Source organism: Notolepis coatsorum, assembly GCF_963971535.1.
Source record: "Notolepis coatsorum genome assembly, chromosome: 5".
NCBI lineage: Eukaryota > Metazoa > Chordata > Actinopteri > Aulopiformes > Paralepididae > Notolepis > Notolepis coatsorum.
Window position 1 is genome coordinate 184,651,311 of NC_140169.1, and position 12,933 is coordinate 184,664,243.

General features: G+C 44.8%; 1 protein-coding gene across 1 annotated transcript; it reads left to right on the forward strand.

Annotated features, from left to right (window-relative positions):
* Positions 1-547: 547 nt before the first annotated feature.
* LOC311228821 (rhodopsin kinase GRK1-like) lies at positions 548-12,774 on the forward strand (the record flags this gene model as incomplete). The annotated part of the gene is made up of 7 exons (XM_084314775.1): positions 548-1,252; positions 1,980-2,107; positions 3,018-3,175; positions 3,286-3,369; positions 3,841-3,965; positions 4,786-4,996; positions 12,485-12,774. The coding sequence occupies exons 1-7, from the start codon at positions 554-556 to the stop codon at positions 12,772-12,774; spliced, it is 1,695 nt and encodes a 564-aa protein (XP_084170901.1). The 5' UTR covers positions 548-553.
* Positions 12,775-12,933: the final 159 nt, after the last annotated feature.

A 12,933-nucleotide genomic window follows, 5' to 3' on the forward strand; every position in this document is an offset into this window, starting at 1 on the left:
CGATCATTTTACATGTCCACAAGTTAACCAATCCTTAGTCCATAACTACTGTCTTCTGCCTTTTAAATGCCTCTAGACTGATGAAACGGATCCGCACCACTTCTGCCCAGTTGAAATGATTTCTCACCGTGTCAAGCTCTGATGCTAATTAGACTCCTGTGCTATCACAAGCTTCGTGATTTTGCCTTTGAGATCAGCTACATGGGCCGATCCCAGCACAGGCTTGCCTATTGTCTCTGGGGCATTAGGGTATTAGTGGATTACTGAAAGGTGTTGACTCAGGTGTGTGTGTCCATATATGTGTGAAGGAGGGAGTTATGTGTGCTGGGATCTAGTCCAGACCCTAGTTGCATGTGTGTCATTTCTCTCACACGCTCCATACGTGTCACTCCATTGTATTCTCCTACCTCCTGCTGCAGCTTCTGTTGTCTCACTCTCCCATCTGCTTGGACCACCTTGCCATTACATACCAGTCCACCCTTTCCTCCGCTCTCTCGCTCTATTTTCGCCATGTTCTCAGTCTGAGCCGCTTGGACCGCTACCCGCCCTCGACATGGATATTGGCGGCTTGACTACGGTGGTCGCTAACTCTGCCTACATAAATGCCCGCGGGAGCATCGACGGATCCGCCTCGACCGGAGCGCGGGACAAGAAGTACCATTCTCGCCTTAAGCTACCCCACATCACCGTGTGCGAGGACCTGAGGAACACCCTGGACTTGACCTTTGACTCCATCTGTGTGGAGCAGCCTATAGGCATTCACCTCTTCAGGGAGTTCCTGGATGCTTGTCCAGAATACCACGGGCCTTGCCAACTGTGGAAGGATATCAACACCTATGATGTGGCAGAGGATTCCGACAGGGCCCGGAAGGCAGTCAAGATTGTCCAGCGCTACATGGAGCCCTCCGCCAAGCACTACTGCCCCTTCCTGTCCGAGGACATCATAGCTCGGGTGAAGCAAGGCATGCAGGAGGCCGGGGACGGACTGTACGACCTGGCATTAGCCTCTGTTCTGGATTACCTCCAGGGGGCCCCCTTCATCTTCTTCCTGGAGAGCATCTATCTGAAGAGGTTCCTGCAGTGGAAGTGGCTGGAGATGCAGCCCATGGATGCAGACTGGTTCCTGGACTTTCGTGTGCTGGGGAAAGGGGGCTTTGGGGAGGTGTCTGCCTGTCAGATGAAGGCCACGGGGAAGCTCTACGCCAGTAAGAAGCTCAACAAGAAGAGGCTGAAGAAGAGGAAGGGCTACGAGGTGAGGAAAGCGATAGGGTTGACTGAATTATTTTAGATTTTGACAGAAATGCTGATTGTTGTAAACTTTGGTAAAGAGTGTAGTTATGTTCGCCACATGCAGTGTGCCTATGTACCTTTATCTGCCATAAGAGGATTTGCACCACTGATATTTGAGGATATCTAGGTTACTGTACCCTTTAGCCAAGATTAAATTATTGGATCACAAACAAGTAGCCAAAAACAAGGAGTGGGAAGAAGTTTTATATAGTTTGTTGCAATGTGAGTGAAGTATAGGTCATGTCTTCTCCTGGATGCAAGTGCTCCTATGCAAGTATGTTTTGATTGGTAAAGTTTTGGTCTGTGTTCAGCTAGTTTTATGCTTCCAGAGCAGGAGCCCTGTGATGGGGCTAATCATGTTTGTCCCTGCCTCTGTCTCTTCTGGCCTTAGCCCATGGTATTAAATAAACACTGAGACAGGGATGGAGCGATTACTGAGAGCTTTAGGGAAAAGCTGCATCTTGCCCTTGGCTTGTCTGGGTTCACCGTTCAAAATGAATCCTCACCTCTGCATGTTTTTTTTCCTGAATGAAGGGGCAAGCATTTTACATAATTATATGCATACCAACCCAATGGAAGTGAAGGGCCATATATTCGTTTTTTCACTTACAACTAACCTGTGAGTTGCTAACAGTGCATATTGACTAAGTACAGTGTGTTTAGTGCTGTGACCATCTTTTCTCCTGTAGGGGGCAAAGGTGGAGAAGGATATCCTTGCCAGGGTGCATAGCCGCTTCATTGTTACATTGGCATATGCCTTTCAGACCAAGGACGAGGTCTGTCTGGTTATGACCATCATGAACGGAGGAGACCTCAAGTAACTTCACTGTCTGATGCATACTTACACATCTCAAAACACAAAGGGCCATGCAAGCGAGATAGGGGACAGTTGTAACACCTTTTGTTTTATTTCCACGTCGGTCATCATATCCCCCTAGTGCTTTCCAGATTCGCCACATCGCACCTTCATCTCTTTGTTAACAAAACATCTGCATTGCCAAGAATGTACATTAGTCTCATAGCTTCATTCTATCCCACCACCATTGTGAGTTGCGGTACCTCTTGGCGCTAATTGTAAACATTGGCAAAAGTGCAAAACAATTGAGCTCTCACAACATTAATTCATCATTAGATTGTAATTATTGTGCAATTACCGGTATGCATTAACAGCCAAACCATGACAATTCATGATGAGAAATTGTGAGTTGCCTTTCTGCATATTTGAATTCATGCATACTTATGTGCATTACACAGGGAAACAAAGATATTAAAGGCAAATGTTTTACCTAGTCTCTATGGGTACGGCAGTCTGACATGTTAACTCAGGCGCTGAGGACAAATAACATACCGATGGCCGTTTTCGTCTTGTTTTCTTGCAGAATGCTATTTTCTAAGGAAGTAAATAATTTGTAATGACTACATGCTACTTCCACCAAAAACAAAAAACATGTTCCTCAGATTCAAAGAAGTCGTATAATTTTTTTTTGAAAAGCTACATAATATGAACCCCTATACAATATTTGAATTCACTTCTTAATTCATGTCTAAAGTATGAAATAAGATGAATTATAGCTAGCTTCAGCTTGGAGAAACAGGAGATGTTCCAACTGTTCCTGGTCACCCCTATGTATTGGCCATACACAAACAACATGTGTAGTTATGTACATTATAAACCTGTCTGTTTGAGATCCAATGTACACATCCTATTTCCCCCTGCACCTCCTCAGGTACCATGTATACCTGGTGAATGAGAATAACCCAGGATTTGATGAGCCTAGAGCCTGTTTCTACGTCGCTCAGATCATTCAAGGCATGGAACACCTCCATAAGAAGAGAATCATCTATAGAGATCTCAAACCAGAAAATGTGCTGCTAGATAATGAAGGTACATATCTTGAAGCAAATATAGAAACATATACATTGCATTCATACAGTATATAATGTACTGTATGTCTCCTGATAATCGCTGATGAAGATGTCCTGGTTTCCCACCAGGGAACGTGCGTATATCGGACCTGGGTCTTGCTATAGAGTTGAAGGAAGGCAAAGAGAAGACCAAAGGTTATGCTGGAACTCCAGGTGCATCACACTTACAACATCCACTCAGCTAATAGTCAATATTAAAATAACACGCCAACATTTTGTGAAATTAGCTTAAAAGAAGATAGATACCAGTTTCCTCTCTGTGTGTTCAGTAGAAAGCTATCTGGCTGCATGTTAGCCTAGCTTAGCACAATGAATGGAAGCAGACATGGCCGGTTAGCCTAGGCATTGTCCAACTAACACCTCTCCCGAAGGCTAACCGGCCATGTCCGCTTCCATTCATTGTACAAAGCTAGGCTAACATGCAGAGAGCTAGGTTCTTCTTGTCTCGCTCTGGAGAAGACGGTAAGCTAATTTCCCAAAATGTTGGTGTGTTCCTTAAGTCTCTTGGTGGTGTGGTTTGACAATAGTTGGTGTTTATGATGATCTTTAAAAGTTTGGTGTATTTGTTTAAAAAAGAAAAACGATATAGCAGACTTTGACAACATCTCACTTCACCTCCTCCAGGTTACATGTCACCAGAGATGCTGAAAGGAGAAAAGTACGATACCTCAGTGGACTACTTCACCTTGGGGGTGACGCTGTATGAGTTCATAGCTGCCAGGAACCCCTTCAGAAACCGAGGCGAAAAGGTGCTGTTCTTAGCGCTTAGCATGAATCAATAGTGAAATGATTGAGTGGAATTGATCAATTAAAGGTGCCGATTTTGAACTTGAATCCTATTCTGTTGTGAGGAGTGATACATGTGATAATCTAACATAAAACCTACCAACATGTTCTGTGTCTTGAGAGCCCCCCATCAACTGGCAGAGTTTCTTGAAGGGGTGATGCGGCCGAGCTCTCAAGACACAGAACATGGTGAGTTTTGCGGCTGGGTGGCGCAGCGGACATTGCGCTCGTCACCAATGCATGAGACACCGGGTTTGACTCCGGCTGTCGGTGTTGCCTCCGGCTTGGGCCGGCCGTCATACTAACTCAATTGGCAGAGTTAGCGGGTGGAAGTCGATGGGTGGTAATCTGGTCCTTGTGGACAGCGACTCCTACAGGTCGGTTGGGGGACGCCTGCACAGCAGAGACAGGAAAATGGCGGGGGTAGTGTGAGCCTCCCATACGTTACTCCTCGCCAAATGAGAGGCCGCGCTGGCAGGTGAAAAGATGTGACAGGCTGCCTCCACATGTATCGGAGGAGACGTGATGCAAGGCTTCTATCCTCCCTACAACCGGCCAGTGGGGGGCATATGTGAGCAACGTTCAATACAGGGGAGGGAAGAATTGGCACGGCTAAATTGGGATGGGAGAAAAAAAGGAGAAAAAGTGGATAAAAAAAAGAACATGGTGAGTTTTACATCCAAATAATCACTTCCACTCCCATGACAGAATGGTAGGATAAAAGTTGAAAATCTGCGAAGTGGCCCTTTAAATTTGGGTTCATGTTTATTGTCTCCTTTCCAGATTGAGCGTGACGTGCTAAAGGAACGAATGCTGACTAAGACAGTGGAATATGATGTAGGGGAGAGGGTTTTCAGTGAGAATGCAAAGTCCCTCTGTGATGCGCTGCTGGCCAAAGAGGTTGAGAAGAGAATGGGCTTTAAGAACGAGAGCTGTGATGAGCTCAGAGCACATCCCTTCTTCAATGACATCAACTGGAGGAAACTCAACGCAGGTACTGTGCCCCAAGTCATTAACCTACCCCCACATTATCTTTCAGTAGTTGACTCAAACCTGCACTATGGAACTCTTTCATGAAGAAATATTGCTACTCTACCAGGCAAAATCATGGAGTTGGGTTGAGAAAACCCTCCCAACAGTGACATTGGCCATACAAGCTCTCCTGGTTGGGCACAACCAGTGCTACAAAATCTGTACAAGGCTATGATTACACTTCTAGAGCATAAAATGTGAACGACACAAATGTAACACAGTGCCTTGCTTGAAGAATTTTGTTGTTGTTGCTGTTGCCGTTTTGTTTTATTTACCATGTTTAGACAAGGTTACTTTTGACGGCCAAATGGTGCCAATTTTCCACAGTGCAGCTTTAAGGTTGGGGTAAAGTGAAAATAAATGTGTTTGTCACACCACAGAATTAATTTTAATTAACCATCCAGCCAAATTTGAATGATTAAGCTATACCTAACATACCGAAGTATGGCGCTAATTGTCTTAACATTTTCCATTCACATACATGAAACTGTTAGCATTAGCTTAGCTATGCTCCACTTTTGAGCTACTATCCCGGGAGAACCATGCTAATGCGCTCTAGTTTTTATATAGTGTTAGGGGAGGGGTTATGCTAAGGATGGCTGCAGTGTGTCATCGAGCCATGATTTCAGGCAAAAGATCCTGAACAAAAAAATGGCAGAAAATTGTCTAACACCCATGTACATGTCAAAATACTTCCCAAAGGTCAGTGAATACCACGACCACAACACCAGAGGGAGCTCCACAAATCATGTTAAACCCAGATTCGGCTCAAACAAGGGACTAAACACGTTTTGCAATTATGCCACATCAATGTGGAACGCCCTACCCACAGCTGTACAGGAATGTGAATCACTACCCACTTTCAAAACTCTCAAAGAGCACCTACGGGAGACTGCAATTAGAAACTGGCCCCTGTAAATGTCCAAACCCAACCCCCTCCCATCTACAGTTTCCCCCACCCCACGCGTGAATATTAAAGGCAACCAACTTGTGTTCAGCCTTTCGTTCAGCGTTTCTCTGATTGGCCACGTGACCGCGCTGCCGCGCGGCAGAGAGTTGCGCCGCCCGCGGCAGCGGCCGTCTTCCGTTGTAGAATTGTTTACATCAGGGTGAACGCTGTTGTATTCGCAAATATGAGAGCCAGCAATACGCAGCTCCAGTTAACCTAATTTATACCATAATGAATCATTAAAAAAATATACCGTTAACTGGAATATGTTGTTTCTTTACACATATGTTGGGATTATGTAATTGGTTTGTCATGACAAAACAATAAAAACCGCTACTTTACATCAGGGTGAACGCTGTTACGCTGCCACCACCCACTTCAATGACAGAGCTCTCATATTTGTGAATGCATAAACTATATCTTAAATTATGGCTATGTGTCTAATATGGCTGTCGCGAAGTCATTGATAAGCGACAGCCATATTAGACACATAGCCATAATTTAAGATATAGTTTATGCATTCGCAAAATATGAGAGCTCCGTCATTGAAAGGGCTGGACCGAGTCAAGCCGGCGGCGGCGCACGGAAGCCGGGGAGAAACCACCGCATCGCCCCGCTGGCGCTTCAGCAGCCTCCACTGATGTACAGTGACGAGTGAATCTGGTAGTTGGTTTATGACGTTAAAAACGCAAAATAACATATAACGTTACAGCGTACAGTTTCTAGTTAATCAGTCAGGCGTCAGCCTCCACACTGATGTAGAGTGACTGACGTTAAAAACGCGAAATAACATAACGTTGCAGCGTACAGTTTCTAGTTAATCAGTCAGGCGTCAGCCTCCACACTGATGTACAGTGACTGACGTTAAAAACGCGAAATAACATATAACGTTACAGCGTACAGTTTCTAGTTAACACTTTGATCGCCGGGGTTAAATTCATAATTTACCATCCCTCGCCAGCCCTATTTAACATGGAGAAGTTCCCCTTCTTTGCAGGGCTATAACTTTTTAAATTGTATTGCTAAATTGACATTACTATGGCCCATTCAACGTCCTATATCTATTGTTCAGGGTGTAGCAACGTTATACTTTTTCATTCACATATTCATACTAAAATATGGTCTAAAGTATAAGTATGTTTTTATCGTTTTCTGCAGCTTTCTCCAGAACTTGATTTATAGCCCTAAATGCATTATATTGATGATCAAATACAGTTTGGTAGGAATCTGTGCGAGATAAAAAATTTCAACTGGACGTGCTTCTAGGAGTTACTACGTATGATCTGATGTTGACCGGATGGGGGGGGGGGGGGTCGTTTATAATTCCGTGGGCAACGTTATATCATTCATCTAGTGTGGGTGATATGATCATTAGAGCAGTTAGTATCGAAGACATTAAAAAATAACGCTGAAACTCACCGTAGCTTCCTCGCGATGTTGGGAGATGAGCGTGGAACAGAAATGTTTCTATTATGGGATGTCGAAATATCCGATCCATTTCCAGGTTGTATAATAGTATATACGTCCAAATCATGTTTATCGAGTTATTTGCAACCGATCGACATCCATTGTGTCAAGATGGAGTCCTGCTAATGATAGCGAGTGCCCGGACGAAATATGGGTGAGCACCACTTCATCCGCATCACTTCCCGTTTGGGCGAGCGGCCGATCGGCCACCAGATGGCGCTCTTGAACCGTTGGAGAATTGAGAGGGGCTCACCAGTACATATAATGTCTCCGGGGGAGAAATATGATTTCGATCACAGATTTTTGAAATATTGATATCAAAGACGCTGTCCAGCGTCTTTGGCAGAATAAGCATGGCGGGGAAAGACGCTGAACAGCGTCTCCGGCGATTAAAGTGTTAATCAGTCAGGCGTCAGCCTCCACACTGATGTACAGTGACACCCAGAGTTTCTAGTTACAGTAGTAACGCGTGAATCGAGATAGTCCTAACAGTGTTTATTATTAAGAGTCAGATAGTCCTAACAGTGTTTATAGTCCTAACAGTGTTTATTAGTAAGAGTCAGATAGTCCTAACAGTGTTTATTATTAAGAGTCAGATAGTCCTAACAGTGTTTATTATTAAGAGTCCTAACAGTGTTTATTATTAATTAACATCATAAACCAACTACCAGATTTATTTTGCACCAGGGAACTTGAAGGTTCCTGCCGCGCTCGCGGCAAAAGGGGGCGGGCTAGCGGCGTGGGGTCGTGGCCAATCAGAAAAAAGCTGAACACAAGTTGGTTGCCTTTAATATTCACGCCACCCCACCCCGCCTACCCAGCCCCCCCCCCCCCCCACTCCACCCACCCAACCACCTCCAATGTACAGTTTCCCACCCCGCCTACCCAACCTCCTCCAATGTACAGTTTCTTCCCCCTCAAATGTATATACTCTCTTTTTAGACTCCTTTTGTACACATAAACAGTACTGTATATTTTGTAGATCTGGTATGTCATACATGTCTAGATGCAACAGTACTGTCTACCTGTATGTCATGTATGTCATATATGTTATGATGAATTGAAAATGGGGGACCCTGATGTAAACAAGACGAAAGTCTTTCTCTGGTCTGCATCCCCTTAACAATTGTGTGTATTGAGCTGTACTGTATTGTACCCATTCTGCAATCTGCTAATAAAATGTTCAATCAATCAATCAATCAATCAATCAATCAATCAATCAATCAATCAATCAATCAATAAAAAACTCCCCAATTCACTACTACATAGTTCACAGTCTTTTCACATGTTTTCAGCAACAATTTTCTAACATGTTTCTAATGTGTTTAGAAATAAATCTCAGAATTGGCTTTACCCAGACTTTAAAGAGATATTACCCCCATTAAAAAAAATCACAAAATGGAGATAATTTCAGACCATCTTCAGTGTTTTGGTTCCTCAGAGACGCAGCAGCCGCCATCACCCCAGTCATCACACACATAATAAACCTCTCTATAAAACAGGGACACGTCCCCAAGGACTTCAAAATTGCGAGAGTGACCCCTCTGCACAAAAAGGGCAGCAAATTAGACCCAGGCAACTACCGCCCTGTTTCTATTCTTACCTCCATCTCGAAAGTCATGGAGAAAATAGTCTACGAACAGGTCGAAAAGTACCTGGCGGAAAAAAATCTAATCTACGAATTCCAATCTGGCTTCAGAACGTCCCACTCCACTGACACATGCCTCCTCTATTTGAACGACCACATCAAACAAGAGGTGGACGCAGGCAAATACTGCGGCATGGTCATGCTGGACCTACAAAAGGCCTTCGACACTGTCAATCACTCCATTCTGATGGACAAGCTAAAAGCAATTGGTTTTGATAGCTTATCAGTGAGCTGGATGCAATCCTACCTGGAGGGGAGAGAACAGATGGTAGAGGTAAACGGTACTCTATCCCCCCCCCTCACAGTGAGCTGTGGTGTTCCACAAGGAAGCATACTAGGACCGCTACTCTTCCTAATTTATGCAAATGACATGTCGTCAGCCTGTGACTGCAACTTGTTCCTGTTTGCGGACGACTCAGCCCTGCTGGTCTCTGACAAGAACAAGTTGCAGGTTGAAAAAACCCTCAGCTCGGAACTAGGCAAAATCTGCATATGGCTCGCTGATAACAAACTATCATTACACATGGGCAAAACAGAGTCCATTCTCTTCGGTTCAAATAACAAACTCAGCAAGACCGACGGCTTCTCAGTTACAGTGGGTGACAATATTGTCACAAGGAAAGACGAAATTACCTACCTGGGTTCCATCCTAGAGGAAAATCTTTCCTGTGACAAAATGGCATCCAATGTAATAAAAAAAGTCAACCAACGAACTAGATTCTTGTACCGGATCTCCTCTCTGGTAAACAAGAATACCCTGAAGACTCTGGCAGGAGCACTCATTCAAGGGTACTACGACTATGCGTGCACCTCATGGTACCAAAGCACCTCAAAGGCGCTTAAAACAAAATGACAAACATCACAAAACAAACTGGTCAGACTACTACTTGACCTGAACCCCAGAACCCACCTCACCCCTGCCCACTTTGACAACCTAGGATGGCTAAGGGGGCTTTCTCACTCAACATCGGGGTCGAAATCAGCTCCGTGCCGTCCTCATTCCGAGTTCCGTGCCGAACTCCCCCCCCCCCCCCTCTCCCCCCTCTAGTTTGTGTACACACTTCAGTCTGGGTACGCTCTGGGTTTTGTTTACGGTTTGCGTTTTGAGCTTGTAAGCTTGCCGTAGTCGATGATGTCACGCTCGAAATGTAAACACAGAACACGGAGACTGGAGAATGGATCTTGATATAAAGAAACAAATAACTAATAAATATGAAGTTATATTTGAACCTCTGTTGTCAAGCCTTGTCAATATAACCCACCCCCCTTTTCTCACGAATGGAACTCTGTTGTAGAGTCCGCTTTTGATCGTTTTGCAGGGTTAACAATAACGCTAAGCTAACGGCTAACGCTAACGTTACTACATGCAACATACTAGTAACATTGCTCGCATCGATTATATTATATTATATTATTATTATTAAATGTAAACGGGAATGTCTTAACACAACTGCGGACTCTGGATGTTGATATAAAATGAACAAATTGCCAATAAATATGAAGTTATATTTTATCACGAATGGATGGTGTTGTAGAGTCCGCTTTTGAGCGTTTTGAGCGATCTACTGGTCGACTACGGCCGACTGGTTGGGCACCACTGGTCTAATAGAAATAAATGCATTCAAACAATGTATAGACATAGCAATGGCAAACAAAATTTATGACGTTATGTCAGCACCAGGCGCCACGCCCGTGAAAAGGTACAAGCTCGCAAAGCCACACCCCCCGTTCTCCCGGGACCGACCCCGAGACCACCTCTGCCAGCTGATCCCGTTCAGCGGGGGGTGAAACGATTCAGCACCGACTCGCACCCCAAAAGTGGTGAGTGAGAACACTGCCCCCCGTGCTCCGGGACGGTGATTCGATACAAAAGGCTGAGTGTGAAAGCCCCCTTAGAGTAGACGACAGAGTACAGCAACTTGCAATGGGCCTGGTCTACAAGATACACTATACGACCGGGTACCCATGTACATGTCAAAATACTTCCCAAAGGTCAGTGAATACCACAACCACTACACCAGAGGAAGCTCAACAAATCATGTTAAACCCAGATTCGGCTCAAACAAGGGACTAAATACGTTTCGCAATTATGCCACAACAATGTGGAACGCCCTACCCAAAGCTGTAAAGGAATGTGAATCCCTACCCACATTCAAAACCGCTCTTAAAGAGCACCTACGGGAGGCTGCAATTCGAAACTGGCCACCGTAAATGCCCAAAACCCCCACCACCTCCTAATAGACAGTCTCCTCCCCACCGCATGTATATATTCCCTCCCCGCCGTATGTATATTTCTCTCTCACCCACCCACCCCCTCCTAATGTACAGTCCCCTCCCCATCATATGTATATACTCTGTCAGGATCTAGGGGTAACAGTACTGTATATTTGAATACCGTTTATGTCACAAATGTATCAGTACTAAATACCTATATGTCCCTATGCCATAAATGTCATGTATGTTGTGTATGTCATAAATGTCTATATGAATTGAAAATGGGGGACCCTGATGGAAACAAGACAAACGTCTTTCTCAGGTCTGCATCCCCTTAACAATTGTATGTATTGAGCCGTACTGTATTGTACCCATTCTGCAATCTGTTAAATAAAGTTTTCATTCATTCATTCATTCATTCAGGGCCATTGGAAGTAGTAAATACTAGTGGAAGTCAATGGGTCAAACCATTTCGAAGCGCAAATCCGCAATAGCTGCATACGCACATGCATCCATGCAAACACACCCTCATACAAACACTTGACCTCCACGCCTCATTTCAGCCTCCCAGGGCAAAAACTGTCCGCTAGAAGGTGGGGACACTTTTGTGGATCGACCGACCAACCAACCAAATCACAGGTAGCACCTTCCAAACACATTCTTAACATTCACAACATGATAAACTATATAAAAAGGTGAATTTATTTTTCAGAGATTTGGGTTTGGGTTCCCCGTTTGACTTCCACTAGCATTGCTGACAAGCGTTAGCACACTACAAAGTGTTAACCCTTTGTAGTGTGGTAGATAAAGGGTCAACCTTCTGTAGTGAAAGTGTTAACCCTTTGTAGTGTGGTAGTGAAAGCGTTAACCTTTTTGTAGTGTGGTAGTGAAAGGGTTAACCTCCTGTAGTGAAAGTGTTAACCCTTTGTAGTGTGGTAATGAAAGGGTTAACCATGTAGTGTGTTAGTGAAAGCGTTAACCCTTTGTAGTGTGGTAGTGAAAGGGTTAACCTCCTGTAGTGTGGTAGTGAAATCATTAACCCTTTGTAGTGTGGTTGTGAAAGTGGTAACCCTTTGTAGTGTGGTAGTGAAAGGTTTAAGGCGTTCCGGGATGATGCCTACAATCCTCTTACCAGTGACTGGGGTGGTCTTTAATCCCCGTCTCTTCTTTAGGCATGCTCCCTCCCCCTTTTGTCCCTGACCCCAGAGTGGTCTACGCCAAGAGCCTGGATGACGTCGGGGCGTTCTCCTCTGTGAGGGGAGTGGGCCTGGATGAGCCCGACAAGATCTTCTTCGACGAGTTCTCTTCAGGGAGCATCCCCATCCCATGGCAGGATGAGATGATTGAAATGGGTATCTTCGCGGAACTCAATGTCTGGGGTCCTCCAGGCACCATTCCGGACGACCTCCGAAGGGAGTCCATATTGGAACAACCCAAGTCATCCACCTGCTGTATGTCATAGAGAGGAACACATTGGAGACACTCGACACTCGGCCCCCTCTGCCTGCACTCAGGGTGTTTAGAACACACTCAACACCGCCCTCTGCTGGCACTCAGGGTGTTTAGAACACATTTAACACCACCCTCTACTGGCACTCAGGTGTTTACAACAATCAAACAT